The following is a 20,749-nucleotide window of genomic DNA, read 5'->3' as shown; positions in this document are numbered from 1 at the left end:
GCAGGCTCTAGTTTCCTAACCAGGGATCAAACCTGGGCCCCCTGCATTGGGAGCGGGGAGTCTTAACTGTGGGATCACCAGGGAAGTCCCTCATCCTGTATATATTTAGTGCACAATTTCAGTGGCATTAAGTACATTCACATTGTTGTACAACCAATGCCACCATCCATCTCCAGGACTTTGCTTTTCCTAAAACTGAAACTCTGTACCCATTAAACACTAACTCCTTACTTCTCAGTGCTCAACCCCTCGCAGTTACCATTCTATTGAATATTTTCTATCTCTATGAATTTGATTATTATACATTATTTGTTCTGCTGGCTTATTTCACTTAACTTTATTGTATCTTTGATCTTACTGAGTTTACTTTTAAAGTAGTCACATTTGTCTGTCTTTTCCTATATGGTGTGGTTTTTGTATTTTGTTTAAGGAATATTTTTCTACTCTGGTTATCATAAAGATAATCTCCTGTATTTGGTTCTTAAAAGTTAATTCATTCCTTAACTTCTGTACTCAGGTTTCTTCTGTCTCTATCATATCATATTGAAACTACTTTTTCAGGCATTACCAATATCCTAAATTGTGAAACGAAAAGTAACTTTTCAGCAGTTGTCCATTTTGTACATCTTTCTTCCATGTTTCCAATTCCATCTTAGAGCTTTCCCCTTTCGGTTACTCTGATACGGCTTTTCTGGTTTTTCTTCAACTTCTCTTACTACCCTTTGTAAGTTACTGATTTCGTCCTCCATCCTCCATTTATCTCCTGAATCTTTGTTTCTGCTTTTGCGTTTTTTGTTAATCATCTTAGATCAGGTTTTCATTTCTCAGATGGACTATTTATATTAAAATAGTTTGCTTATTTACCTTTAGATCTCTGCCTTTGGTCTGTCCCAACTTCTAATTCAACTGGTGCCATGCCACTGGCTTTAATTTTTTTTTTTTTAACCTTCCAAAGAAGTGCCTTTATTACAGGGTTTAGGAAAGGAAAAAAGCTCTAGAAAAAGGAAATTTCCAAAATAGGTCTTCAGCAAGGGTGGGTGCAGTGACAAGTCCAGGCTGGAGTCTTGCTCTCACTAGAGGTCACTTCCAGGTTGTGAGGACGGTCCTCTTGGAGTCTCTCGATCGGCCCCCTCTGGGCCCCAGCAACTGGCCTGGTGGACTTCTCAGCCCTTGGTCAGCCTTGTCGCCCTGTGCCAGCTCCTTGTCATATAGAATTTCATAATTGCCAAGGACTTCCTTTGGGGGTGACTTGTTTCATTTACAGTCTGGAATTTCAAAGTTAGGGACCGCGATGTTAAGGGTGCCATTAATCAGGTTATACTTAAGGATTTGATCCTTGGCAGTGCTGGAGGTGAGGAATGGGGACGCGTTCACCTCGATCAGCCGGGGCTTCAGCTTGTCGATGATGATGTCGTAGCCGTAGCACTCAAAGCAGTGTTTGTTGTTGTTCATTATGGGTGCCCTGGCCTTCAGAGACTGCATGAAGATCCAGTGGATTTCATTGAACAGCTTGCTGGTCACCTCCTTGCCTCGGGTGCTCTCCAGGTAGAGCCGCAGGTTGTTGACGGTCCACGTGCCCCTGTGGATGTGGTCGTAGTCCTCCCCATGTTTCTGAATGGCAACGTTGGTGATATGAACAAACATGTTATCCAGCTCGCTGGTACTCTGGGTGTATTTTACTGTGCAAAAGCAGCAGAATCCAAGTTTATGCATGTAGTAGCGCAGTGGGCGGTACGTAGACACCAGAACATACAAGCGCAGGTCAAACTTCCTGCTGCCTATTAGTAACGGGTTGTTAATGTACAGAGAGATCACGTAGGCTTCCTTGGTAGACTGAGTCATGAACGAAGATGTTTTGCTGTCCCAGGACCACCTTTTGATTTGCGAGAGCTTGTTGATCAGAAAGATGCCCTTTCCCTGAGCTTTGCCACAAGGTTTCATGATCCAGGTGCTGGAGGGGCTTTTCCTGAACTCCACGAACAGGTTGTAGTCGGCGGGCAGCATGTAGGTGACAGGGACGAAGTCCAGGTAGAGGTGTTTCCCACTTTCGTCCTTCTCTGCTAAAGGACTCCCTTTCTTTTTTTTTTTTTTTTTTTTTTTTTTTAATTTTATTATCCTTGTCCTTTTTTTTTTAACATCTTTATTGGAGTACAATTGCTCTACAATGGTGTGTTAGTTTCGGCTGTATAACAAAGTGAATCAGCTGTACATATACATATATCCCCATATCCCCTCCCTCTTGCGTCTCCCTCCCTCCCTATCCCACCCCTCTAGGTGGCCACAAACCACCGAGCTGATCTCCCTGTGCCATGCGGCTGCTTCCCACTAGCTATCCACCCTACGTTTGGTAGTGTATATATGTCCATGCCATGGTGGCTATTCTTTGTTGCAGAGCACGGGCTCTAGGCGCACGGGCTTCAGTAGTTGTGGCACATGGACTCACTAGTTGTGGCGCACGGGCTTAGTTGCTCCGCGGCATGTGGGATCTTCCGGCACCAGGGCTCGAACCCATGTCCCCTGCATCAGCAGGCGGATTCCCCACCACTGCGCCACCAGGGAAGTCCAAGGACTCCCTTTCTTCTCCAGCTCTTTCCTGTATCTCTTGATTTTTTTCACCATCAGACCCTTCTGCATCAGTTCCTAGTAGTTCGGGAAATGGTTGACTATTTGATCAGCTGAGAGCCGGTAGCCGGTTTTGACACTAAAAACATTGTGGATGGTTTGCTTGCTCTTCCAGTAAAAATTCCAGTCCTCGTTTTCTGTCACTTGGGCCCATCCTCTCTTTTCAGAGTTACTTATCAGCACTGACTTCTCTATATCAGTGACCCATTTCACTTTTCCTGCCATAATCCATAGGTAATTATGGAGCCAATGGGAACGTTCAGTTTCACCCAGTTTTGACTTGGATTCTCACCTGATGTCAGATTGTTTTCCTGTGACTTTCTCCTGTGGGGCGCACAGCACAGAGGAGCACCCAGGAGCGCGGAGGACGGTGGCCCCGCACCGCGGCCCGGCCCGGCCCTGCCTCCCTAGATTTAATTTTTAAAACGTTATTTTGTCGTTTTCCTTTACATATTCTACCCCCTATTGCATGAAGTCAAAACCTTTTTACTGTTGTTCTAGCTTACCTTTCCTGACTTATTTCCTGTCAAGTCTCAACTTAGTTGTATGCCTGAACATACCTCAGACCCTTGCTCTCCCTCCAGCCTTTAGCTATATTGAGTTGTTCTGTCTGCTTGGAATAAGTCCTTAACCTCCTTTCTTTGCCTTTTGAAAAACTTACTTCTCCTAAAATGCCATTTCTGATAAGCTTTTCTTTTTTAAAAAATTTATTTATTTATTTGTTTTTGGCTGCATTGGGTCTTTGTTGCTGCATGTGGGCTTTCTCTAGTTGCGACGAGTGGGGGCTACTCTTCATTGCGGTGCACGGGCTTCTTATTGCGGTGGCTTCTCTTGTTGCGGAGCACGGGCTCTAGGTGCGAGGTCTTCAGTAGTTGTGGCTCATGGGCTCTAGAGTGCAGGCTCAGTAGTTGTGGTGCACGGGCTTAGTTGCTCTGCAGCATGTGGGGTCTTCCCGGACCAGGGCTCAAACCCGTGTTCCCTGCATTGGCACTGCACCATCAGGGAAGTCCCTGATAAGCTTTTCTTGAACCCACAGTTTACCTTTTTTCTCCAGTATCACTTTGTTGGGATTTTTTTAGAGCAGTTATTATATTTTTGGTAATTGTATATATGTCTTTTTGCTCCTGCTAGATCATTGGGCTCCTTGAGGATTCTTACTCAACTTTTTCTCTTCAGCATCCAGTATGGTGCCTGAAATGTAGTAGGCTTAGTAACATTTAAAGTATGCCATCCCCACCCCCACCCCCCACCCAAATCTTTGATAGGTGTCTAATCTTTTGGAGCTATTGCTGAAAGTGCTCTTTGCCTAGGTTTAAGGCAGGTCTATGTTACTCTGTTCATTATTTTTAGTCTTTGTGTGATTATGGATTTTTCTAGTGATTACAAATGCAGGGCTAGCTAGCATATGTAGCCTTTTCTCTCAAGTGACTCTGGGGTGCTTTACTTTAAGGTTTCTTTGTTTCATGTGAACCATCCTATTTGGGCTTGGTGTAGTTAATTGTGGGTTATCTGATACTATTGCTTTTCAGCAGTGATATAAAACACTTTGTGCTTCATTTTTCTTAAATCATTCTGTAGTAGTTCCTTTATTTTTAAAATATATGTATAGAATATACTGCAGTTTATGCATCTGTGCATTGGATATTTGGTTATTTCCAGTTTCTTGCTGGTACAAATGTGCAAGAATTTAGTGTGTATTGCTAGATGAGATTTTAGAAGGTTATATATGTCAGACTTTTTTTTAACGTCTCTTGGCTTGGTCATACTTTGATTATATCCTTAGGGGTTTACTTACATGCTTTATCTCCATCTGTCTGATGGAACTGAATGTGTGTCACTGAGGACATAGACCTGTCTTAACTGATTTTTCCATCCTCCATTGCTTAGCACATTGCCTGGTGAGCAGGAGGCATTTGTTTTCCTGAATGAGTTTCAGTATTTCTTAAGGTCCAGGGAGCTAATCCCCAAGCACTATGAAAGTAATACCTTTCATCCTGCTTCTGGTACTAGGAAGAATTGAATATGTTGATAAAGGTGGCCGCCAGTGAAGTTGGGTTTCTGTTGATAATGTAGTCAGGTCCTGAATTGGGATGGTATTCTGTCCAAGCCCAAAACTGGGGAAATAAGATGGTGGGAAGAGAATCTTTTTTGCTTTATTTTGTAATTTTCCCCTTTGAAGATCTCAGGGGGCTTCTATTTAGTATTATATATGGTATCATCTGTATCCTATGGTTTAAACTCTTTAGTTAACTCTACATTTTTCTTCATTTATTCAACAAATATTTATTGAATGCCACCTGTGTTTGTTAATAAGCTAGACATGGTCTGTGCTGTTATGGAGTAAATTATGGTCCAGTAAGATGGTGAGACATTGAACAGCTAGTTACGTTTGTTGAGTTTAAGTAAGAATTGTGAAGGTGAGGTAACCTAAACTCAGGGAAAGAGTTCCTTGGGAATAACCCTTAAACTAATGCTTGGGAGGATAAATTGGAATTAACTTAGTCGTATATTAGGATGATCAACTCTTACATGCACATAGAAAGCTAATAATTATATAGTCAAGAATGTAAACCACTTAATTGCTTTTCTCTTTTAAATAAATAGTCAAAATTCTGTGAATATAAAAGTAACAAACTTATTAAACTTTGAAAAATACAGGGAACTATATTATAAAGTAAAAATTATCGGTAATCTCACTCCCAGAGATAGTTCTTTTCTTTAAAAAATGTTTGTCTCTGAAATATTTCACATATACAGAGATACATCTTAATTTTGGTATTCCTTTCATTTTATCTATGTATGTACATATATATACATATTTAGAATTTTTGGGGGTGGGGGAGCTTTGAATACAATTCCCATAGGACTTTAAACCGAAATCTGTAGTTTTTAATCATTTGAAGTTGTTTTTCCCTATTAGACTCCAAACTTCTCAAGGGTGGGCATCATAGCTCATCCATCTTTGTATTATCATCACCAAGAGCTTTTTAACAGATATTTGAGGGCTCCCTCTATGGTAGGCACCATGATATGTGTTGGGGATATAGTAATGAGTGGGATAAGGGAAGACAGACAAATAAGTAATAAGTGCAGTGCAGAGCTGTATAATAATATTGTCCAGATGAAATTAATTGGTTGTTTTTGATTGGGTGTTCAGAAAAGGCTTATCTTAGAATTGTAAACTTAAATTGAGATCTGAATGATAAAAGCACGTCACTAGGGGAAGAACAGTCCAGATCAGAGGAAACTGTTAGTGTAAAAGCTCTGAAGTGGGAATGAATTTGCTATGTGTAAGCAACCGAAAGGAGGTTGTTGTGGCTGGAGTGTTGTGGGTAAGGGAGGAGAATGGTACAAGATGAAGCTGGAGATGTAGGTGGGAGCCAGATCACACACAAGCCATTTGAGGATTTAAAGCAAACGACAGAATTTGTGTTTTTAAAAGATCACTTTGTGGGCTTCCCTGGTGGCGCAGTGGTTGAGAATCCGCCTGCCGATGCAGGGGTCACGGGTTCGTGCCCTGGTCCGGGAAGATCCCACATGCCGCGGAGCAACTAAGCCCGTGAGCCATGGCCGCTAGGCCTGCGCGTCCGGAGCCTGTGCTCCGCAACGGGAGAGGCCACAGCAGTGAGAGGCCCGCATACCGGGGGGGAAAAAAAAAAAAAAAAGATCACTTTGGCTGCTGTGGAGAATGAATTGACCCTGAAGATATGAGGAAACGTTTACTTTAGGTTGAGTTTTGCTGGATGTAACAAAAGAAACAGTAATAGTGATTGAAATAAATAGGAAAAGTCTGGAGGGAAAGTATCCCAAAGTTGCTTGGTTAGGGGCTTTATAGTGTTAATAGTCTACTTTTAACTTTCAGTTACTATTCTTAGGAGTTTGACCCTTGTCCCTAAACTCTCAGAATGGCTATCAGAGGGCCAGGCAGCCTATCTGAATTTCAAAAAGGGAAAGGCACCAGGCACTTCCAGCGAGTTCACTCCCTTCAAAATATCTGAGGTTCCATTCAGTGACCTCTCTTTTTATTTTTTTATTCACCACAGTGTCATAATCACTTCTTGGTTTAAGGTAGGCTAGGAAATGTTTATTAGCTGAGCACATCGCTCCCAATTAAAATGAGGGTTTTGTTAGGAAGGAGAAGGAAATTTGTTAGGCACTTCCCATGTGAGGTTGGGGATAGGAGGCAGGAATGAACTCAAGAAGATCATTTGGGAAGCCTTTCAAGGTAGCCTAGGCAAGAGGTGATTGTAGCTTGGGGTTAGGGTGGAATAGAGGGGGCTTAAGAGAAGTGTTTGGGTTATGTTTTAAGAGTAGAGTCACCAGAGCTTGCTGATGGTGTAGAGAAATAATGAAGAAGCTGGAAAAACACCTAGATTTTTGTCTTTTGCAACTAGATAGATGGTGGTGCTAGTTTCTGAGTTGAAGAGTGGGAAGAGCACACTGGAGGTGGGGAGGATAAGAATTTAAGCAGTTCGTTATGTGAGTCTGGAGGTTAGATCTGAAGAGAGATTTGGCATCATAGATACATAGTATAATTTGAAGCTAGACTGGGTAACTTAACTCTAGGAGAATTTGGTTAGAAAAGGAGGGGTCTAGGACAAAATCTGGTTTTTGTCCTGGTTCCATAGCAGATGTTGAAGTTGAATTGATGAGAACCAACAAAGGAGAGTGTGGTGTCATTGAAGCCAAGAGAAGACAGAGTTCCAAGAAGAAGGTGGTCAACTTTGTCATGCTGCTTAAATAGGAGAAATGACCGTTGAATTTGCAGTGTGATCATTGGTGACCTTGACTGGAATATTTTCATTGGAATGGTGTGCATGTGTTATTGGGGTGGATTGTTAAGAGGAATGAGATGAGGAACTGGCAACTATGGTCAGCTTTTTAAAGGAGTTTTGCTTTTACAGGGAAGGAGAGGAGAGGGGGATCTGGAGAAGACCATGGCTTCAGAGAGCTTTAAAAAAATTTTTTTTTCTAGTAGATATTAGAGTATGTTTGTATGTTGATGGATGGGAGAAATTGATTATGCTAGAGAGAGGAGTAACTGAAGGTGCAAAGTCCTTGAGAAGAACAGGGGGTGGTATTCCTAACATAAGTGGAAGGATTAATCTTTAATAGGAACAGAGACACTTAGGGCAATGTTAAGTTTCCATTTGGGATTTGTGGTTTTCTCTTGAACATGGACCGCTTAATGGTGGTTGTTCCCTGCTTCCTCCTCCAGCAGTGCTGCTTGAGGCAGACACAGGAAGTTTTTTTTTTTTTTTTTTTTTTTTTTTTAGTTAATTGGGGAATGAGTTTAATTAGCATTAGGGCTTTGCCATATGAGTACACTACAGGAAGAAAGGTATCAAGGTTGTCAAGAGTATTTGCAAGGGAGTGATTATAATGAATGCCCAAGGAATCTAAACTGGCTAAGGAGGAAGTGAGGACCTTAAAGGTGACTGATAATGAGGGAGAGTCAGGGAGAGTGGTTCTGTTTTGATGAAGCCAGCTAATAGCTGGGTTTGGAGTACAAAAGTGAATTTATGTAATCCACGGAGGTTGGGAATCTGACAAACAGTGGATTTCAGAGAAGGTGCAGGTTTAGGTGACAACAAAATCAGGAGTATGATTATGGGGATAAGAGCTTACAGTCTGTTAATATTTGTCGGGAACACAGGCAGTCTTAATCCTGTTTCCTTGCTTTTCTATGAGAATTGAGTAGAAATGTACAAAGATGACAAATTAGGCAACAGTCTCTCATCAACCACAGATAGCTGTTGATATAAACATCCTTTTAATCAAATCAGGATCTTTGTATGTATACTGTTTTATATCTTTTTCCTATTAATATATCTTGTGTTTTATTCAGGGCATTAAATATTCTTTTAAAATATTTAGTGTTTAACTTGAGTATTAGAATTAAATAGTATTTATATATTAATATTTAGTACTGCCTGACTAAACCAGTCTTTTGTCGAACATTTATAAGTTGTTTCTATTTTTTCTTGTTATAGCCTTTCCTGCTGAAAGGCATATCTTTACATACTTTTTTAAAAATAAATTTATTTATTTTTGGCTGCATTGGGTCTTTGTTGCTGTGCACGGGCTTTCTCTAGTAGTGGTGAGTGAGGGCTACTCTTCATTGCGGTGCGCGTGCTTCTCATTGCGGTGGCTTCTCTTGTTGCGGAGCACTGGCTTTAGGCGCACGGGCTTCAGTAGTTGTGGTTCGCGGGCTCTAGAGCACAGGCCTAGTAGTTGTGGGGCACAGGCTTAGTTGCTCCGCGGCATGTGGGATCTTCCCAGACCTGGGATTGAACCTGTGTCCCCTGTGTTGGCAGGCGGATTCTTAACCCTCTGCGCCACCAGGGACGTCCCATAATACTTTTAAATCTGAGTTTATTTCCCTAAGATAGATTACTGGAAGAAAATTACTAGGTCATAGTATCTGAACTTATGACCAAGGTGTTTTCTAGAAAGTTGGTTGTAAGTTGCTCTAGCACTGGCACTGTATGAGGCAGCCCATTTCATCATATTCTCACCATTAATACAACCTTTTTTAAGTCAGATAGAAAAATTAACTGTTCCATTTTATCTGTTTATTTAACTTTTTTTTTTTTGAAAAACATTGAGTTTATTTAGATAAACATTTGACCAAGCCCTAGTTTATCCAGTGAACTTGAGCAAGTTCTATGAACTAGACATTCTATGGGCAAGTAAGAGGCAGAAAAAATTAAAAAATAATTCGTTTAACTTTTTATTAAGAAAATTTTCAAGTGGAAGAGTAGAAAGAACATATGCTTCTGTCATCACTGCCTAGATTCAACAATTGTTAATGCTGCTGTCATGAAGATAATTCACTACCAAAAGCTGAGCATGCATCTCTTCTAAATAGCGTTCTTTTACATAACCACAGTATCATTATTCTACGTAAGAAAATTGTTAATTCCTTAGTATCTAATATTCATATTTTCCCATATCTCCCTAGTTACTTAAAAAATGTCTTTTATAGTTTTTTGGATTTTTGTTTTGAAGGATCCGCTTAAGGTTTACACATTGCATATGAATGTAGTTTTTTTGTTTGTTTGGGGTTTTTTTTGGCTTGCGGGATCTTGGTTCCTCGACCAGGGATTGAATCCTGGTAATGGCAGTGAAAGCGCTGAGTCCTAGCCAGGGGATTCCCTGAATGTAGTTTTTAGTCTTTTAAAATTTATGATCGTTCTCCTGCACACACCTCCATTTTTAATCCTGGAGATTTCCTCATGGTGGTGCTTTAACTTGTATTTCTTATAAACTGGGAGTTTAGGTATAAAGATTTGACTGGATTATCAGGTTAAACATTTTTGGCAAGACTCCAAGTGTAATGTCGGTACTTCATATTGAATCATGTTAATATATGTGTAAAATATCAGGTTTTCTCACTGTTCGTGATGTCAGGTCACTTGTGTAATCACTTGATTAAGGTCGGAGCCACAAGATCTCTTTGTGAAGGTATGTTTTATTCCTTTTGCAGTTTGCAAGTAAACTGAAGTTAACGCTTTGGTCCTTTGCAAATATCTTACTCTTTAGTATCCTTTCACCTGATAAGGATCATCATCCATTGATTTTCCTAATTGTCAACTTTATATTTACTTAGCTAGAATTCTTCTAGAAAGAAGAGCTTTCCATCATTAACTGGGATGAAAATTGCTTATTATCAGAGTATAAGTTTGGTTTAATAGTCACCTCCTATGGCAACAAATGATTTTCCTCTTTTTTTTTAAATTTTAAAATTTATTATCTTTGGCTGCATTGGGTCTTCGTTGCTGCATGTGGGCTTTCTCTCATTGTGGCGAGCGGCGCTTCTCATTGCTGTGGCTTCTTTTGTTGCGGAGCATGGGCTCTAGGTGCACGGGCTTCAGTAGTTGCAGCACAAGGGCTTCAGTAGTTGTAGCACAAGGGCTTCAGTAGTTGAAGCACAAGGGCTTCAGGAGTTGCAGCACGTGGGCTTCAGTAGTTGTGGGCTCTAGAGTGCAGGCTCAGTAGTTGTGGCGCACGGGCGTAATTGCTCCGTGGCATGTGGGATCTTCCCAGACCAGGGATTGAACCCGTGTCCCCTGCACTGGCAGGCGGATTCTAACCACTTCGCCACCAGAGAAAGTCCCCTTTTCTCTTTTTTTAATCAGTGTGTGGATGTCTTAGCCCATGCTGCCACAGCAAAATACCATAGACTGGGTGGCATAAACAACAGAAATTCATTTTCTCACAGTTCTGGAGGCAGGAGACTTCATGTCATAGCTGTGAAAGTAATTTGAGATTTGTCTCTGTTTGAAATTCTTATGGTTAATGTATGTTTATGCAAAATAAACTTGTCTATGTTTGATTTTATAAAAGAGTTTGTGTTTAGGTGGAAGGATTACTGTAAGTAGTAGCAGTGATGGCGAATATTCTTATCCCTTTTTTTAAGGAAAACATAGTTTTGCCTCAATTTTAGATATATATCCTTTGTCACTTTAACATCTGTATTTGTCAAATTAAGGCATTTCCAAATACCTTTTTGATAAAAATTTTCATGGAATTGTATTCTTGAATTCTTGGAATAAACCCCTCTTGGTCATAGTGAATAGTACTTATATTTGTTATGGTATGTTAACCAAGATTTTGCTGAGAATTGTGTATCTTTTTAGTAAGACTAGCCTGTGTTTGTTCAGAATTGTACTGGCTGAGTTTGGGGGATCAAAGCCATTGTTTGTCCTATAAAATGTGTTTGTAATCATTCTGTCCCTTTCATTGTTTTGAAACAGTGTGGGATCATTTTTTGTAAAGTGGAATGTATGTTTGAGAACCAGGTGGCTTTTTAGAGAGTGGTTGCTAAATTTTTGTCAGTTTAGGTATTTTAAAAAAATCTCTTGGGACTTCCCTGGCGGTCAGTCCAGTGGTTAAGACTTTGCATTCCAATGCAGGGAGGTGCAGGTTCAATCCCTGGTTGGGGGAGGTAAGATCCCACATGCCTTGTGGCCAAAAAACCAAAACATAAAACAGAAGCAGTATTATAACAAATTCAAAAGAGACTTTAAAAATGGTCCACATCAAAAAAAAATCTTATTTTAATATATTACATTTCACTTATTATTTATGATCTGTTTTTAATGTGTAGTAAACACAAGATATGGTTTATCTCTTTTTTTGGTTTATCTCATTTTTTAAAGGTTTTTTAAAAATTATTTATTTATTTATTTCTACTTTTTTTTTTTTTGGCTGCATCCGGTCTTTGTTGTGGCATTCGTTATGGCACTTGGGCTTCTCTCTAGTTGTGGCGCACAGGCTCCAGGGCGTGCAGGTCAGTAGTTATGGTACTTGGGCTTAGTTTCTCCACGGCACGTGGGATCTTAGTTCCCCAGCCAGGGTTCAGACCCATGTCCCCTGAATTGGAAGGTGGATTCTTTACCACTGGACTACAAGGGAAGTCCTGGTTTATCTCGTTTTTTAGTTTCCTTTCTCTTTCCTGTCTTTAGTTTACTTACTCTGTATTTTATCAGTTGAGCCCATGACTTTTTGATTTTATTTTATTTTATTTCATTGAGTCACTGGTTCCATTGGTTTTCTTCCTTTTTGTTTGGTTCAGTTCTTTAGTTTTTTTTTTTTCCTTTTTGCTGTCAGTACTTTGAACCCGTTAAAATTACTTCTTAAATTTTCTTAGGTGACAGGAGTTTGGAAGGTTAAAAGAAAAGTTGTTTTAAATTACTTAAGGGTACAGAGCCTCATTGTTAAAAAATTTTCAATTACAGAAATATACAGAGTAAAAGTTTTCGTTACCCATCCACCCTTTCCTTCCTTCCTTCCCTCAATCCTAATCCTGTCTTTCAGAAGGAACCTTTAACAACTTTTTCTATGCATCTACATATTCAGAAAACATAGAAACTTCTAGTTTGTCAACCGAAAAAAAATACACAACCTAGAAGGTGAGAATTATGTTTTATTTGGCGGGTTTTCCAAGGACTTAAGCATGGAAGATAGCCTCTCAGATTGCTCTGAGGAACTAGTCCAGAGAGGTAAGGGAGGAGCCAGAATTTATAGGAGTTTTGCAACAAAAACCAGGTAGTCATATCAAGGTAATGAATTTAACACTTTTCTATGTATGGGAAGATGGCGAGAGTTTGGATTCATTGAAATCGTTCCTTTGATATGCACCTTAACTATTTAGGGCCTGTATGTATCCTGCTTTTTTCCATCCTGAATCCCCTCAGGGTGCACTGTCAGGACTGGGTGCAGTGGCTGAATGATGCTAGATGGCTGCAACATCCTTTGTTTACGGATACTGCAAGCAGTATTTTTTGTCTACAAGTTTATGAACTTTCATAAATACAAACAAGAGTACAGACACACTCAAAGTTATTTTAGCTCTGTGTGATGATAGATGTTGTAAAGGAAAGCTTGTGCAGTATCACAGGACTTTTGAACAAAGAGCTGTACGAACAGCCTTCTGACACCTGATTAGTTGGTAAGAGTTTCCTAGTCCTTTAGATTTTGACAAGAGAAAGCCATTAACTGATTAATAAAGATTTAAAATAAATTTTTATTTTTGATTTTGTAGTGTTTTATTCTGATATTTCTGAACAAATTACTTGAGTATTTTTAAATGGCTGCGTCCTGACCTAGCTTTAAAAAAAAAAATTACCCTGTGGTATGGACATGTTGAATACATTGCCAGTTTTATTTACCAATTTATGTTCCTCTAGGAGATGCTCAGTTATTTTGTGAAAATGTGTATATTTGATGAAGTTTCTCTTTTATCCCCACTTCTAAAATTATTTTAGTGTACCTGAAAGGAAATGTTGAGGTCTATAATTAAAATTGTATTTATTTACTTTTTGTATTTCTGCTTGTTTTTTTGATGTTAGTCAAACACATATCATAGTGTTTTTGATGTGCTTATTGTTTCTCAATGCTTTTTAGAAGATAGATCAATTCTTGCTGCTCTCCTCAGACTTGTTGGAGTCTTCATCCATTTTTGTCTTTTAGACTTAAGTATTTATTCCTTCTTGTAGGGAATGATTACTGGATTTTGATTTTAATATATATGGTGACACATTTGAAGAGTTGAACAACATGTAAATTTATTGTTGGAATTGGTAACTTTGTGCTTCCATTTTATGTTTATCTTCATTTTTATTTGCATAAACTAACAAACAACTTTCAACTTTAACAGAATGCCTTTCATTTCCATGAACTAATTAAATTTCTAGTTATTTAGATATATTAATATTATTTAACAGTTAACAGTCTAATATTTTTGTCTCTCAAACTTTTTTTTTTTTTTTTTTTTTTTTTTTGTGGTACGCGGGCCTCTCACTGTTGTGGCCTCTCCCGTTGCGGAGCACAGGCTCCGGATGCGCAGGCTCAGCGGCCATGGCTCACGGGCCCAGCCGCTCCACGGCATGTGGGATCTTCCCAGACCGGGGCATGAACCCGTGTCCCCTGCATCGGCAGGCGGACTCTCAACCACTGCGCCACCAGGGAAGCCCTCTCAAACTTTTTATTTTAAGTCTCTGTTTTGTCTGTGGATATGGTAATTGATTGACAAATAATTTTGGATCCTCCAGGTCTAGGAAATACTTTAGTGGCCCGAGGATAATTTTCATCTTGCCTTTTCTTTATTTGGGAATTTTAAAGCATATCTAGGTTATCTTGTCTGTATAGCTTCACATATAAATGTCTTCCATATTCTCAGCATGTATTAATATCTTTAAAAATATTTTCTTACACAGAAGTACCATTATTATATATAACAGATTAACTGAAACATCTCGATATCATTTAATAAAGTCCATATTCAGATTTCTCCAGTTGTCTCAGAAACACGCAAAAGCTGTTTTTCATTTTTACAGTCTTGTTAGTTTTTATTCTGCAAATTTGTGTAGTTGGTAATCATAGAATAAATATTTTCTGTTCTATTTTTTTCTTTATATATCAAGAACACAACACTTTTTTTTTTTTTTTTTTTGCGGTACGCGAGCCTCTCACTGTTGTGGCCTCTCCCATTGCAGAGCACAGGCTCCGGACGCGCAGGCCCAGCCGCTCTGCGGCATGTGGGATCTTCCTGGACCAGGGCACGAACCCATGTCCCCTGCATCGGCAGGCGGATTCTCAACCACTGCGCCACCAGGGAAGCCCCATGAACACTTTTGAATGTTTAGTGCTAATTTTTTTTTTTTTTTTTTTTTTTTTTTTTTTTTTTGTTCTATGCGGGCCTCTCACTGTTGTGGCCTCTCCCGTTGCGGAGCACAGGCTCCGGACGCGCAGGCCCAGCAGCCATGGCTCACGGGCCCAGCCGCTCCGCGGCATGTGGGATCTTCCCGGACCGGGGCACGAACCCGTGTCCCCTGCATCGGCAGGCGGATTCTCAACCACTGCGCCACCAGGGAAGCCCATAGTGCTAATTTTTTTAAAAAAGATTTTAAAAATTTATTTGTTTATTTATTTATGGCTGTGTTGGGTCTTCATTTCTGTGCGAGGGCTTTCTCTAGTTATGGCAAGTGGGGGCCACTCTTCATTGTGGTCCGCGGGCCTCTCACCGTCGCGGCCTCTCTTGTTGCAGAGCACAGGCTCCAGATGTGCAGGCTCAGTAACTGTGGCTCACGGGCCCAGTTGCTCCGCGGCATGTGGGATCTTCCCAGACCAGGGCTCGAACCATGTCCCCTGCATTGGCAGGCAGATTCTCAACCACTGTGCCACCAGGGAAGCCCCTTAGTACTAATTTTTTTAACTTGAAGACTTAAAAAAAAAAAAAAAAGCTGTCAGGCTCACAGCAAAATTGAGAGGAACGTACAAAGATATCCCGTATACCTCCTGCCTCCACACATGCATAGCCTCCCCCATTATCAGCATCCCCCACCAACATATATATCTTTTACAGTGGTTGAATCTACATTGATACATCATAATCACCCTAAGTCCATAGTTTACCTTAGGGTTCACTCTTGGTGTTGTTTATTCTGTGAGTTTGGACAAATGTATAATGACGTGTATTTATCATTATAGTATTGTACAGAGTATTTTCACTGCCCTAAAGATCCTCTGTGCTCTGCCTGTTCATCCTTCCCTCTCTCAAAACACTGGCAACCACTGATTTTTTAACTGTCTCCATAGTTTTGCTTTTCCAGAATGTTATAGAGTTGGGATTGTGTAATATATAGCCTTTTCAGATTTGCTTGTTTCACTTAATAATATGTATTTAAGTTTTCTCCGTATCTCTTCATAGCTTGATAACTATTTTTTTGCTGTATAATATTTCATTGGATGTAACAGCTTGTTTATCCATTCTCTTGTTAAAGGACTTCTTGTTGGCTTCCATGTTTTGGCAATCATGAATAAAGCTGCTATAAACATCTGTGTGCAGGTTTTTGTGTGGACATAAGTTTTCACATCCCTTTGGTAATTACCAAGGAGTGTGATTGCTGGATCATATGGTAAGAGTATGTTTAGTTTTTAAAGAAACTGCCAAACTGTCTTCCACAGTGGCTGTGTAATTTTGTATTCCCACTAGTAATGAATGAGTGTGCATGTTGCTCCACAACCTTGTTAGCATTTGCTCTTGTCAGTGTGTTGGATTTGTGCCATTCTAATAGGTGTGTAGCAGTATCTCACTTTAATTTGCATTTCCCCATGACTTGACTGGAGTGTCTTTTCATATGCTTATTTGTCATCTGTGTGTCTTCTTTGGTGAGGTATCTGTTTAGGTCTTTGTCCTTCTTTTAAAAAAAATAAATTTATTTATTTATTTTGGCTGTGTTGGGTCTTTCCTGCTGCGCGCAGGCTTTTCTCTAGTTGCAGTGAGCAGGGGCTGCTTTTCGTTCAGGTGCGCGGGTTTCTCATTGTGGTGGCTTCTCTCGTTGTGGAGCATGGACTCTAGGTGTGTGGGTTTCAGTAGTTGTGGCTCGAGGGCTGTAGAGTGCAGGCTCGGTAGTTCTGGTGCACAGGCATAGTTGCTCTGTGGCATATGGGATCTTCCTGGACCTGGGCTCGAACACATGTCCCCTGCATTGGTAGGTGGATTCTTAACCACTGCACCACCAGGGAAGTTCCTTTGGCCCATTTTTAATTTAGGTTGTTTTCTTATTGTTGAAGTTTAAGAGTTTTTTGTGTATTTTGGATAACAGTCCTTTATCGGATATTTCTTTTGCAGGTCTCAGTCTGTGGCTTGTCTTCACTCTCTAGACATTGTCTTTTGCAGAACAGTTTTTTATTTTAATGAAGTCCTACTTACCAGTTATTTCTTTCATGAATTGTGCCTTTGGTGTTATATCTTAAAAAATCATAGTCATACCCATGCTTTATACTTTTATATATTATATTTATGTTTGTGATCCATTTTGAGATAATTTTTGTGAATGGTGTAAGGTCTGTGTCTAGGGTGTGTTTTTTTTTGTTTTTTTTTTGTTTTTTTGCGGGATCTCAGTTCTCACACCAGCGATTGAACCTGGGCCATGGCAGCAAAAGCTGAAATCCTCACCATTAGGCCACCAGGCAATTTCCTGCATGTGTATATCTGATTGTTTCAGCACTGTTGTTGAAAAGACTGTCTTTGCTCCATTGTATTGCCTTTGCTTTTTCTGTTAAAGATCAGTTGACTATATTTATGCGAGTCTGTTTCTGGGCTGTCTATTCCATTGACTTATTTGTTAAATCTTTGGCCAATACTACATTGTCTTGAGGTCTGTAACTTTATAGTAAGTAGTGAAATTGGGTAGTGTCAGTCCTTTATCTTTTTCGTTCTTCTTTGACATCATTCATCAGAGTTTTGTAGTTTTCCTCATACAGTTTTTGTATATATTTTGTTAGATTTATACCTAAGTATTTTTTTCTTTTTTCTTTTTTTTCTTTCTGGTGTTAATGTAAGTGGTATTATGTTTTTAATTTCCAATTCTGCTTGTTTACTCCTGGTATATAGGACGGCAGTTGACTTTTGTATGTTAACCTTCTCTCCTGCAACCTTGCTATCATCACTTACTTGTTCTAGGAATTACTCTGTTCTTTCAGATTTTCTAGAGAGATGATTATTTTGTTTCAGTTTTATTTTTTCCTTCCCAATATGTACACCTTTTATTTCCTTTTTTTGTCTTATCGCATTGGCTTTGAACTTCAAGTATGATGTTGAAAAGGAGTGGCAAGAGGGGATATCCTCACATTGTACCCGATCTTACTGGGAAAGTGTTGAGTTTCTCACCAATAAGTATGATGTTCGTTGTAGCTTTTTTGCAGGTATTCTTTATCAAGTTGAGAGAGTTCCACTCTATTCCTGACTTACTGAGAGTTTTTATCGTGAATGAGTGTTAGATTTTATAAGATGGTTTTCCTGCACCTTTTGATATGATCATGTGGTTTTTCTCTTTTAGCCTGTTGATGGGTTGGATTACACTAATTGATTTTTGAATGTTGAACCAGCCTGTATATATCTGGGATTAAATCCCACTTGGTGGGGATATATGTGTGTGTGTATATATATATATATATATATATATATATATATATATATATATATATATATATATCTGATTCACTTTGTTATACAGCAGAAACTAACACAACATTGTAAAGCAATTATACTCCAAAAAAGATGTTAAAAAAAAATCCCAGTTGGTTGTGGTGTATAATTATTTTTATATGTTGTTGGAATCAGTTTGCTAATATTTCGTTGATGATTTTTGCATCCCTGTTCATGAGAGATATTGGTCTGTAGTTTTCCTTTCATCTGTGTTTGTCTCCTTTTAGTATTAGGGTAATGCTGGCCTCACAAAATGAATTAGGAAGTACTCCTTTTGCAACTATTCTGTGAAAGAGATTGTAGGGAATTTCTTCCATAAAGAAAGACATCTTTGACACCATCTGGGGCTGGTGCTTTTTGTTTTGGAAAGTTATTAATTATTCAACTTTCTTAATAAATATAGTCCTTATTCAGAGTGTCTATTTGTTTTTGTTTTGACAGTGTGTCTTTCAGAGAATCAGTCCACTACATCTAGGTTATCAAATTTGTGAGCATAATCATTCACAGTACTCTTTTATTCCTTTGTCTGTGGGATTAGTAGAGATGGCCTCTTTCATTTCTGATATTTAGTAATTTGTGTCTTGTCTCTTTTTTGTTGTTGTTGTTAACCTGTCTAGAGGCCCATCAATTTACTTGTTTCAAAGGACCAGCTTTTGGTTTGGTTGATTTTCCTCTGTGTTTTCAATTTCATTGATTTCTGCTCTAATTTTTATTTTTATTTTTTTAGGCCACAGTGTGCAGCATGTGGGATCTTAGTTCCCTGACCAGGGATCAAACCTGTGCCCCCTGCATTGGGAGCATGGAGTCTTAACCACTGGACTGCCAGGGAAGTCCCTCTGCTCTAATTTTTAAATTAATTTTTCTTCTGCTTACTTTCTATTTAATTTTTTCTTTTTCTAGTTCCTTAAGGTAGAATTTTAGATTATTGGTTTTTTCTTCTTTTTTTTTTTTTTTTCTGTTGGGGGTAGGAGTTTATTAATTAATTAATTTATTTTTGCTGTGTTGGGTCTTCGTTTCTATGCGAGGGCTTTCTCTAGTTGTGGCAAGCGGGGGCCGCTCTTCATCACAGTGCACGGGCCTCTCACTATTGCGGCCTCTCTTGTTGCGGAGCACAAGCTCCAGACACACAGGCTCAGTAGTTGTGGCTCCTGGGCCTTGTTGCTCCGCGGCCTGTGGGATCCTACCAGACCAGGGCTCGAACCCGTGTCCCCTGCATTAGCAGGCAGATTCTCAACCACTTCACCATCAGGGAAGCCCCTTCTTCTTTTCTAATATATGCATTCAGTGTGAATTTTTTCTCTAAGCACTATACTTCTCTAAATCCCACAAATTCTGTTAAGTTGTATTTTTGTTTTCAAAGTTGGAAATGTTTAAAAATTTCTCTTAATGTCTTAATTTACCCATGTGTTATTTAGTATTTTGAGGTTTTCCTGCTATCTTTCTGTCACTGATTTCTAGTTTTAACTCCATTGTGGTCTGAAAGCATGCTTTGTGTGATTTTCTGTTCTTCTGAATTTGTAAGGTGTGTTTTGTGGCCCCAAATATGGTTTACCTGGTAAATATTCAGTGTGACCTTGAGAAGAATGTGTATCTTGCTGTTGGATGAAATAGTCTATGGTTATCAATTAGATCCAGTTTGATTGTTGGTGCTAGTTAGTTCAGCTGTGTCCTTACTGTCTTTCTGCCTGTGGATCTGTCAAATACTGGCAGAGGAGTGTTGAAGTCTTTGGCTATAATACTGGACTCATCTAACTCTCTTTGTAGTTCTATTGCTTTTGCCTTATGTATTTTGAAACTCTGTTGTTATGCTCATACAGTTTAAGTTTTTTGTTTTTGTTTTGTGTTTTAGGCCATGCCGAGTGGCTTGCATGATCTGAGTTCCCCATCGAAGTCCCCAGGGAAGTCCCCAGTTTAAGTATTTTTAATGTCTTCTTGGATAATTGACCTGTTTATCATTATGTGATGTCCCTCTATATTCCTGGTAATTTTCCTTGCTGTGAAATATGCTTTGTCTGAAATTAAAATGACTACAATTTTCTTTTTTAAAAAATTATTTATCTATTTATTTATTTGGCTGCATTGGGTCTTAGTTGTGGCACACTGGATCTTTGTTGCGGCATGTGGGATCTAACGTTGCGGCTCATGGGCTCTTCATTGTGGCACACGGGCTTCTCTCTAGTTGTGGTGAACGGGCTCCAGAAAGCGTGGCCTCAGTACTTGCAGCGTGCAGGCTTAGTTGCCCCATGGCGTGTGGTATCTTAGTCCCCCGACCAGGGATCGAACCATGTCCCCTGCATTGGAAGGTAGATTCTTTACCACTGGACCACCAGGGAAATCCTCTCTACAACTTTCTTTGGATTAGATATTTTTCTCCACCCCTTTATTTTTTTTTCAAAATTGTGATGTTGTAAAATACGCGTAAAAGTCACCATCTTAACCATTCACGTTGCCGTGAATCCACTCTCCAGGATATTTTTTTCATCTTGCAAAACTGACAGTCTAGGGGCTTCCCTGGTGGCGCAGTGGTTGGGAGTCCGCCTGCCGATGCAGGGGATACGGGTTCGTGCCCCGGTGCGGGAGGATCCCACGTGCCGCGGAGGGGCTGGGCCTGTGGGCCGTGGCCGCTGG

At 39.6% G+C, this 20,749-nt stretch overlaps 2 protein-coding genes across 3 annotated transcripts in view; one reads left to right on the top strand and one right to left on the bottom strand.

Annotated features, from left to right (window-relative positions):
- The window catches only part of UBE2K (ubiquitin conjugating enzyme E2 K), a 77,255-nt gene that overhangs the window by 9,770 nt on the left and 46,736 nt on the right, over positions 1–20,749 (top strand). The window lies entirely within an intron of this gene.
- Positions 1,081–2,847, bottom strand: LOC131758705 (polyglutamylase complex subunit TTLL1-like). The gene is given in 2 exon segments (XM_059067113.2): positions 1,081–2,072; positions 2,571–2,847. Coding segments are annotated over 2 exon segments (1,269 nt in total).

The sequence above is a fragment of the Kogia breviceps genome, chromosome 6, assembly GCF_026419965.1.
Source record: "Kogia breviceps isolate mKogBre1 chromosome 6, mKogBre1 haplotype 1, whole genome shotgun sequence".
Classification (NCBI taxonomy): Eukaryota; Metazoa; Chordata; class Mammalia; order Artiodactyla; family Physeteridae; genus Kogia; species Kogia breviceps.
This window is presented reverse-complemented; position numbering and strand designations above follow the sequence as displayed.